General features: G+C 38.1%; 1 protein-coding gene across 1 annotated transcript; it reads left to right on the top strand.

Annotated features, from left to right (window-relative positions):
* Positions 1 to 2450: 2450 nt before the first annotated feature.
* Positions 2451 to 10684, top strand: LOC146146851 (uncharacterized). Its single transcript, XM_083387121.1, has 10 exons — positions 2451 to 2486; positions 3059 to 3245; positions 4101 to 4281; positions 4867 to 5037; positions 6237 to 6397; positions 6857 to 7067; positions 7611 to 7729; positions 8617 to 8821; positions 9563 to 9875; positions 10373 to 10684. The coding sequence occupies exons 1-10, from the start codon at positions 2451 to 2453 to the stop codon at positions 10682 to 10684; spliced, it is 1896 nt and encodes a 631-aa protein (XP_083243247.1).
* Positions 10685 to 10842: the final 158 nt, after the last annotated feature.

Here is a 10842-nt window from a genome sequence, read left to right as displayed (position 1 = left end):
GAAAGGCGAAAAAAATGGCATGATAAGCATTGCGCTAATAATAACAACCGGGCAAAAATCATTAAAAAGGGTTTTATACAGTCAATGGTGGAAAAATAGGATGCTGAACTATACAGTGTGGGCTTGCTTTATGGCTGTGTGAACGTGAGCGCTGTTTTGGTTGACCAATCATAACCCTTTAACCAGGGGTCGGCAACCTTTTGCTAGGCACAGGACAAACTCAGTAAATTCTTGGGGGGTCGTAATAAATTTTCACTAACAATTTTGTTATAAAAACGTGTGGCTTTTAAAGCACCTAAATGTTTTATGCAATTGAATTTAAAAAAACTGAAAAAAGGAGCAACGCGCGAAGCGCGAAAAAAGTGCGCTTGTTTGGTTAAAAAGGGCAAACCTTGTAATTTACAAGAAGACGTGACGCATTGCGCACAAACAAAATGAAATATGGACATATTTTATATACTCTTGTTTGTTATAAAATACGAATTACATCACAGAATATTATATTAGATTGAGTTTGGAGAAACTCTCATTTTAGAGAGATGGCCCTTTAGGAAAATGTACTTCAAAGTGAAACAAGATTCTCATAAGGCGCGAAAATGGTTTGCCTTTCCGTGTGGTTAAATTAGTTAAAAACATGAGGCAAAAACTTGCGTCAAGTTTAAAAAAGAGGTTACGGGCGCGATGATTTTCACTGTATGGCGGGATCCGGCCCGCGGGTCACAGGTTTCCGACCCCTGCTTTAAAACGGATTGTTTTTTGTTTTTTTTATGAGGCGTGATCAACATGTTTGCATGGGCCGAGCTGTCATCGCATTGGTTCAGGTTTTTTTAGCATAAGTGGGATCTCGTGGGCATGAGAGGCGAGCTTGACGCATGCAGGGAGGCTTGTGTGTTTAGCGAAACTCGTAGCGTGCGACGCGCACACTTTGCGAGTGGCGAAATGACTCGTTGTTTTTTTAAACTCGAAAACATCGCACTTCACTTTTCAGGTCCGCTTGCCTTAGGTGGACAGTAAATGCTTCATATTGTATTGAATTCAACCCTTACTGCTTTGGTTGATGTACGCGAATATAACATTAAAAAACGAAATATTGGCTAACACGAATAGTAAGGACATTAATGTCCCATACTAGACTTTACATACTTTTCAGTTTTTATTTTTTTACTGCTAATTTATTAAAACGTTTTAAAACCAATTGGGTTTGACAGTTTTAATCATCAAATGTCTTGTTATTCGCTTGCACACGCTTTTGTCGAAGTCATTAATTAGCAAATCGGTTCCTAATTTGGTTTGCAATAATTTTAACGTTTGCATTTTGAAAGTCAAGCAAAAAAAATTGATAAGGCTGTAAATATTTTCTAATTTATTCCTGCCTTTTACCATCTGCAAGTCGCAGCAAATCCCTTCAATGGCTACCTCAAGTTTTGTAAGCTCAGGGGTAAACGTCCAACACATGACCGAACAAAAAATACTAAATTTGTTGTTCAACTAATTGTGAAAAAAATAATAAATTTATTATACATCCAATTGCCATTGTTTATTCACAATAACTATCGCGGCAATTGCGACAACTAACAATTACTGCTGATTTTATAACATTATACTGTAATGGAGGCAAACTTTCACATAACTATAAACCTTGGTGTGAAGAAGCAAGAAGCAAAAGTCAGCTCACCGACGGCGACGGACACTTAGATGCATAATGCGCATTACTACCACACAGCTTAAGGCCAATCTTTCGAGTACAAAAACAAACGTTTGCAAAGAAGCAGACAAATAATACTCATTTGTAAACAAACGTTTTTATTATTTGTAAAAAAGCGCCTTTAATATTAGAAAGAATTAGTTATTAAACTTTGGCACGGGAAAAAGTTATAGGATAAAAATTGACACGTCAGCAGTTCGACCCTTGCTATACCCATAGAATAGATACTTATTGACATCGAAAGCCGAAAAACAAGCAGTAAAAGACCGATAGCCACCCGCAGTGTTGCAATACAGTAATAACAAAGATAATGATCCGACCGAAGGGCGATCGTCGTCACAACTCGCTGTATTGTCAAACACATCGCTCGATTGAAATACGTAAGCGGGTTGACAAGCGGCGGCCTATGCATACCTCGGTACGCCACGGCGTTAATCCCGTTAAGCAACAACGCGATGTAACGCCTATAGTAAAAATAACAAGGCATCCAGGAGGCTACTTGAGCATGCTTAACTCTACGCAACTGCCAACGTGTTGCGTCACGGCTCGTTCCAACGAGGATCACAACATCACTTGTAACTGCACACAACTGCCTTCTGTTTGTTTGGTCTCGTGTACGCGCGGGCCTTTTCTCCGCTCTTCCGTTGGCTATAAGAGCCCCCCACTTACCAAGCCATCGTTAGTTTGACTATTATTATTTCTTTGCCGCTGGGAATCGCGCCACGAAAAATTCTCAGGGACCATCATGAAGTTGCTCCTAATACTTTTGGCCTGCATAGCCGTAAGTATTTAGCTGCTTTTAAAGAACTAAAGACTGCAGAATTTCGTCATGACGATTTTAAATCTTCAGTATTCTTTTGTAGCAATATGTTTAAACCCCTGTTAACTACTAAATCACAATAGTGTGTTTCAAACTTACGTCGCTTTCTAAAAAGTGCGATATTTATTCGAATAATTTATTTATCTTTTGGAATAAATTTATTTTTTGAAATAAATTAACCGTTTTTTTTATCTATTTTCCAAGAGTCAACGCGAAGCAAGAAAAGTTGTCATTTGAGGTAGACGCTTTCAGGAAAAACTAAATGTCTATTCAATTTTGCATAAGCGCAAACGCCTGGAAAGAAAATAAAAATTTGGCAGATGTTTGTTTGAATTTCCAATGTAGTTAAATAGAGCTTTTTCATGGCGTCAAAAATGAACGTATACGCTGTTGTAAAACTGTCTTCACTTCAAGAAAATAATGCTCTTTCGATCTACTTCTTTTTCGGTCTGCAGATCTTCCACAAAACTAGCTTATCAAAGAAATATCAGTTGGAATACAGCAATCTAAAGTGTTTTGAATTTCGGTTGCAGGTAACAAATGCATCGACCGTCGTGTACAGCTACAGTTACTTCTGTCATATGAACTACTGTGTTTTCCCATCCAACCAACTCTACCACTATCGCCTTCGGTTCAACCCGTATTGGTGCTCGAGCAAGTTTTACTCGCCCATCCTCAAAATGTATCCCGGTGAAGATTGTGGCACTGAAGGATGGAAAGGTACGTTATTTTATTTTATAGAATCCTTACGAATTATTTTGACTTTCACACAAAAAAATTAGGTAGCATATAACTAGTTCGCACAATACGAAAACAATAAGTAAGCATACCAAACACGATTGCGCCTATTATATTGGCTTTTATACGCAATAAAATTTTAGGAGGGTATAATTCCCATAAAACGAAAACCATAACAAAAAACGTTTTCGCGTTATAATGTATTTTTGCGTTTTGTTTTGTAATCCACTAGGCCTATATTCTTTCCTAGGTCGGCAGGTAACCGCAGACATTATGAATTAAAACCTTCGCCATGATTTTTTGCACATCTTTCTCCTAAAACACCACCTCATCCGTTGCATTTAATTGCTTCAAGTGCAAACTCCAGTTTCGCTTTAAATGTAGTCACTTTTTGTTTACAAATGAAAGACACAATGAAACGAATTAATATTGGATACGAGTGGACCGCAAAAAAACATAATAATACACGCAAAGTTAAGTTGCCGACATGTTGTTTTGGGGAAACCCTGTTAATTTATTGGTGAGATAAAATGCGATGTAAAAATGCCGTGGATGATGGTGGGTAACTGTTTTGGAAGAGGACTTACTAGGGCAGGGATGGCGAACCTTTTCATCGCGGGTCAGTGGTTCGCCATCCCTGCACTAGGGTATAACAACAAAAATTAATTTAAGGCAGAAAAAATGACGTTTTTATAGCAATTGCGAAAAGTAAAGGTTGTTAGATTTTAATGCGAACAACAATTTAAAAAAAAACATTATCTTTCTACGGAATGCATTTAAGTTTGGTTTGTGGCAAAAAAGTCAACATTACGTATAGAGTGTATTCAAAAAACGCAGAGACTCCAATTGCCGAGACCGTTGACGAAATGAGAAACCTACTCAAGGAGAGCTTGCTCAAAGTGGCGCGCGAAATGAACTCACAGCGCGACGCCTGGACGAAGCAGGTCGATCAGAGGCACAAGGATTACAAGGAGACCTTCGCCCTCTACGTGAACAAGTACTACGCCTACAAGATGACGTGAGCATTTCTCTAATGGACTTTACCGCGCGGTAAAGTAACCGTTTTACCAAGCTTAAAGTTTTTTTTTATCTAATAGCGACTATCTTTCCTTTGATTAACGATAAATCAAGTTAATAAAGTTCGATCGAAATTTCATACGCGGCCGCGATCGGGAATCCTTGTGGTCACGTTCTTTTTTGAAGAAAATTTGATGAGTCTCTCCCAAACATTTATTTCCAGAGTAAAACACAGAGTAATAATTAGAAAGGTTTCTTAAATTTATATAAATTTGCACCATATAATTCGGGTAGGAGTAACAGCCCTATCGTCAAGGGGAGAATTCAATACACAAATATGGAAAATAAAACAATACACATAACAGCAAGTTAATTTTGTTTAGTATTTGTTTGATGCCATTTAGAGTAGAAAGCAGGCCATTTTTTGCTCTAATTTTTTAACATTTTCACAACTTGCTTGTGTACGCGGCAGCAGTGCAGCGATTAATCAACAGAAACCTTCTATCAACGGGTTGAGTAAAAACTATACGCACTCTTTTAAAATTATATGTACGAAAGTTTGCAAACAGCAATCCCACCCTTTCAGGTTCGCCACCGATGTAGAAAAGGCTGAGCTCGCCAAGGAAAGAGATGCCAAGATTGCAGAGTACAACGCCAAGCTCGACGAACGCAGAACAGACGCCTTGAAGGCCTTCAGCGAAGCCGTTCTCGCCAAACTGCAGAGCGTAATCGCCTTTCACGAAAAACTTGTCGAAAAGTGAGTTGTCTTGTTTTTCTTTTATTTTTTCAAGACCTCTAAAATAACAGCGGGTGAAACTCGAAACGCGAAAGTTTTTTTTAACTTTAGTTGTTTTATCGAAGTGAACTTGGCGGCATGGTGTAATCGCTATTTGACTTTTAACCATACAGAACTTATTAGGCCTACTCCAGCAAAGCGCAGATTATCACATTTATAAAGCGTGGTACAAATTAATGGAAAAACTTGAAATAATGTAAAATTGTGACCCAAACAGTATTATTACTTGCACAAATTCCTGTCAACCAAGTAAAAATGCCAGTGAACAACAGCATTCCAAAATTGGACGGCGAAACACTGACAAACTCTTTTCAAAGACCTCGCTCCAGTTTTGCTGATTTATTCTCTTTCAAGCTATATTCAAGCTATGTTTGAACTAACGTCAATGCAGTGATCATTTATATAATTGTTATTATTTGTTGCCTGTTGCTTTCTAAAAACATTGTTATCGAAAATCAATCTTCGAAGTTATTTTTACTACTTTGAAGGGTTTATTGGCTTTACAGTAAACTGTTTTTAGTATATTTGTTTAATTTAACAATTTAATATTGTGAGTGTGTTGTACTTTATTTTACATTTTGTGTCATCGTAATATTTTATAATTGATCAAAGGTCGAAATGGAAAAGTTCATACAATTCAGTTACAAATAAAATCACTTTACTCGAATTTGCCATGACAATTTTTAATGCCTTAGGTGGCATTATACCATACATCAGTGCTCTTTAACTGGTGTGCACAGTGTACCCTAGTATGCATCAAAGTATGAATAGGGTGCCCCAGAACAAACAGGTATATAAGGGTGCATCACACTATTTTTTATGAAATATTAATGTTTAACACTGAATGCTGTGTTATGACATGTAGTAGAACTCGCAAGCAGCCTGCAGCCATAATCGAACTCTCACCGACAGTGTTTAAAACTTCGGCAGCTCCGCTCGGTTTAATTAACATGATAATATTGTTAAGCATAATGATTTGTTAGATCGCTTTTTACTCAGTTTGCCTTTTAAGTAAACAGGGTGCATGAATTTGTCACAAAACCTTCAAGGTTCACCGAACCAAAAAAAGTTTGAATAGCACTGCCATACACAATACAAAGTCTATGTAACTAACTGTCTGCTACACAGTCCTGCAAATGTATTTGTTAACACCTCTGTAGTGCCGCGAAGTGCCTTGCAACCCGCGCCGCAAAAATCCTCGATTACGAAAAGGAAATCAACAAAAAGATCAAGGACTACACCATCAACTACTATAAGTATCTCCTCGCCATACTCAAGACCAGGTCCCAAAAGTACAAAGAGGTCCTTGTAAAACTTGACTGTAAGTATACTTTGTTGCATTCTATATCGGATTAGTAGGTGACGTTTGATACCACAGGCATATTGTATAACATAAATAAATTAAACCTTAACTTCTTATTGTCTAACAGTCATTGCTACAAATAAATAATTAAGACCTTTAATTGCTTTTGGAAAAAAAAAAAACTTTAGGAAAAAAAGCCTTAATGGTGGTATTTTTAAAACAATTGTATAAAGTGATATTTTGTTGAAAACTTTTGAATAACCATTATTTTTAAATTTGATTTGTTTTGTTTTTTATTGATCGATTAAAATGGCTAATCATATATAGTAGAATATTTTTTAGAGTTTACGATTGGCGAATTTTTATTATTTTTAGAATTTTTTTAAATTGAAAACAAAATACCTAAACATAAAGAGATCTAAAAACGCGCATTGCCCAAATGGCCACATGTCTGACAAAGTCCAGCATTTTTTTAAGGTAACCCAGATAGCGATACCAGCATCGTCGATCGAGTGATCGTTGTTTTCGCCAAGCACGAAATGTTTAAGATCAGGGATATGGTGGCGGCCTATACGAAGCAGATGCTCGTTGCCAAAGACACATTGCTCGGATTCTACACTTGCGCCTACCGCTGCTACCTATCCAACTCCTACCTGAAGTTCTACCGTGCCTACTACTACAACGGATGGTAATCTATCTAAACCGGGCGCTTAAATATCCCAACACACACTTGAAAAGTCTCGAGCTATAATTTGTATATTATGCTAAACTTACTTGCTTATAATACGTTAACAGTGTTCGAAAACTTCAAATAAGACGCAAATATACAAATTTGAGGCAAGTTTCATTTCTAAATTAACTAGTGTGGGCCCGGATTTGAAACAACCTGAAAAAATAATAAAATGAATCTGGTTTTGCATTTCGCAAAGACAAACATTCTTATTCTATTAAAACATGCCGACTCGAATATAGTCGAAAATTTAGCTCTTCATATTTAATCAAGTGTGTTTGTTGCGAATTGTGTAAAATCACTAATTCCCTTGTTATCACCAGTTATTTGAAATCACTTTTTGCCGACCATAGATCTACAAAAAATATAAAAAAATATCACAAACAAACAATCCTTGAATAGTAAAATGTCATCATTTTTAGTACTTTTCAACTATTATGTGCCACGGCACGCATAGCCTAACTACCGCATTTTTAACGTGACAACGCATACTGTTTTCAGTCAAAAGCTTGGACGTTGGTATCAGCACAGCAGCTACAAGTACGTGAACTACTCCATGGGAAAGTTCAGCTTCAACTGGCGCAAAATTACCTACAACGGACTTAAGACTTGTGATCTTAGTAAGTGTTAAAAGAATAGCAATTTTGTGCAAATGTCACTATAAGCCACTGCTTGATGATCATACTAAAACACTCGTTGCAAAAGTTTATGCAAAGAAGGATTTCTCTATTTTTAAGGAGCAGTTCGTCAAATGATTTACGGGCGTGTCCTATAATCGTAACCCGTTTTGCTATTTTTTAAACAATTTTGTTACGAAAAGTGCATTATTTTGGATTTCCAAACTTTGAACTTCAGCTACGTAGAAACGACGTTTTTCTCACCGATTGCGTTAACTTTTTGCAATATTCTTGTCAAAACCTCCTATAAAAATGAGATTTGCCCCCCTAAAAATCTTTATGCGTTCCAAGAAAAAAACATTATTATACATTCATCCCAGCTCTATACTGGCATCGAATGATAAATATAAATAAAGTTTGATGCAGTCTCGGTTACTGCTAAGCAGTCTAATGCCTCTAAAAGAACTAGAAAAAAACAAATAAAGATTTTGAGGTTTTGCAAGTTTTGGGGTGTTTTTTGACTGCCAAAATAAAAAGAGTAGCCTACCCACAAACCAAGTTGTTTAACCATAAACTGGATGTATGCCTTTTCTTCCGTGTCACTAACATTCCGCGTTTGCAAATACTACAACTACTTGTCATACATATAGCCTACGATTACACCCACGTTTTTGTGTTATTTTTGAGACTGGTAAATTCACCTCACGCCTCTTATTTTTACTTATTACAACAGTTAGCTACTTTGCGTTTAACCTCTGAGCATTAAAATATATATGCAATAAAATTCACAATTTTACCAATATAACGTTTTACGAAACAAAGGGCACTTACATTAGTCAGGGAACGTGTAGGTCAGTATCTGGAAATTTACGTTGTTTTGTTCTGCTCAGACACCTTAAACAAGCCGGTGGCCGACGTGAAGTCCGAATTGCAGAAAAAATTGGACGAGGCTGTGGCCAAGTTTGTGGTCGACTTTGCTGCGTGGAAGGCCAAGTGGGTCCAATACCACGTCGAATACTACAACAAGTACAAGGAAATCGTCAAAGCCAGACACGCCTTTGTGATTGACAGCAAAGTCAAAACCTTCCAGGCCTGGTAGGTTTGTAAGATGAATATAGTTCGTTGACGGGACCAGTCGTGAACTCGATTATTTTTTGAGGGGGAGAGGGGGGATTAGTAGCGCGTTCAATACCGATGCATATTTTAAATGCACGATTTCACATTCAAGATTGCGGGCATGTCAAGCTTACGTCCTGAACAGTGTTGGGTAAAAGTTCTATTACCGCAACAAATTCAGGATTCTTTTGTAGCGTTACGAAGCAAAGGAATGTTTCGGTTTTTAGACAGTAGTGTTTCACCTGTATTCCGCGAATATTCTTATCACAATGGATTAATAAACTAAATCAAAACTTTTGAGACCCTAAATCAAAATTTTTAAATTGCATGAGTGCTATCTTGAATAATTTCTGCTTGCCGACAACTGTTCAGCTGACGTGTATATTCAAGTAAAACCCATAATAATATACATGATCACACGTTTTCTTTAGGGTATATCTATCGAGCCACAGCGGCATAACCAGTTTGTTGATTGAAATTAAATTTGTACAATCTTTTGTAATGCATAGATAAAAAGGGATCTTAACCAACACATCGAATTCCTCTCTGTGTAACAAATGCGCTTTCAATAAGGATTGTGCTACTTGATACGCTAACGAAAGCCAATTTCATTTGTACAAGCTTTGATATTCGTTTTATAACTACAAGCTTTATGCTTTAAATGAGCTTGTTTTTTTGGCATTCGCATTTGTGAAATCTCTTCCGCTGATCGATATGCAGGAACAAGAGCCTAGAGCTAACCGCCGACCAGAAGGCGCAAATCGCCGACTGCACCAAGGAGCTGGCTGAGCTGTACAACAAAACGGTGGCCGACTACCAGGAGAAACTCGCCCAAATTATCGTCGACTGTGCGAGCAAGTTTAGCGCCAGTATCGAGCGCTTCCGTCAGCACGTACAGTCCTATTTGGACCGTGTCGTGGCCTCTTACGCTTCCTGCCTGACCGACCGCGCCGCCAGAATCGCCGACTATAAGAAGAAGCTCGACGGGCAGCACGCCTCCCAGCGGAGCGCCATGATTGCGTCGATGTCCGCTGTGAGTGCTGTCGAGCTTGACTGGAAGGGCTTGGAAATGTCATTTGTTGTGGCAAAGTAGAAGTAATATCATAGCCAATGCTGTATAGCTAGCATATTTTAAACGTTTCCAACAATTCTTTATTAATTTTCAACGTGGTAACGAAAGTACTGGTCCAGGTCTAACCATAACCTTAAGTCATTAGGCTTCAAAATGATAAAAATGCAATACGATATCACGCGCTTGGCTGTAGAATGCAATTTGAGTTGTCATTTGTCCGAAATAATTGCTTATTTGCACCTTCCTTACAACACTGTTTTTATTTGGTTTAAATCTAGTATTATAAGTTTGGCAAGAACAGCACTACACCGCTTACGCGTGGTATAATAGAAATGCATCGGCGTCATTTTAGAGCTTTTGTGATTCGGCATCTTATAATACGACATTACTTATGTAAACGTGACCATTGAGAAACCAAACTCGCACAGAATTAAACTTACGAATGCGCTCGTTCATAGGCCAAGCTTTCGCACTTCAAGAACTACATCGCTATGCTGACTGCCTACCACGGTGAAAATCTGCCTGAAGAGGTAATGGAACTGGTTCAGGCCTACGCCGAGAAGCTGGTCATCTACTGCAAGTCTGTAACTAGCGGTTTGGATTCCTACTGGACCGACGCCAGCGCCAAACTGGTGCTGCACTACAGCTGTACTGCGCGCTGCAGACAGGCCCAGTTCTACATGCCTTCATATCGCTTCGGCAGCTATTACACCTGGAAGGCGTGCTACCCGCAGCAGTCCAGCTACGGCTACTACTACAACGCGTATTAGTGAGTTTGCATGAAATAAGATTTGTTACTGAGTCGAATTTTAAAAGTTGGGTTATCCTTTCGCGGAATTAAGTTTAGATAATAGAAGTAATAAGAAAGATTCAACAGAGTGTATAAAAGGGCCAAGGGCGTCACAAATAAAAAGGGCAATACAGTACC

Source organism: Ascidiella aspersa, chromosome 4 (assembly GCF_963924565.1).
Source record: "Ascidiella aspersa chromosome 4, kaAscAspe10.2, whole genome shotgun sequence".
Classification (NCBI taxonomy): domain Eukaryota; kingdom Metazoa; phylum Chordata; class Ascidiacea; order Phlebobranchia; family Ascidiidae; genus Ascidiella; species Ascidiella aspersa.
The sequence above is the reverse complement of the archived record's forward strand: the minus strand, read 5'-3'. Positions and strand labels throughout refer to the sequence as shown.

Coding starts and splice junctions, on each gene's coding strand:
- LOC146146851 (XM_083387121.1), top strand. CDS start 2,451: ATGAAGTTGCTCCTAATACTTTTGGCCTGCATAGCC. Junction 2,487..3,058: donor TACTTTTGGCCTGCATAGCC/GTAAGTATTTAG, acceptor TTTCGGTTGCAG/GTAACAAATGCATCGACCGT. Junction 7,730..8,616: donor ACTTAAGACTTGTGATCTTA/GTAAGTGTTAAA, acceptor TGTTCTGCTCAG/ACACCTTAAACAAGCCGGTG.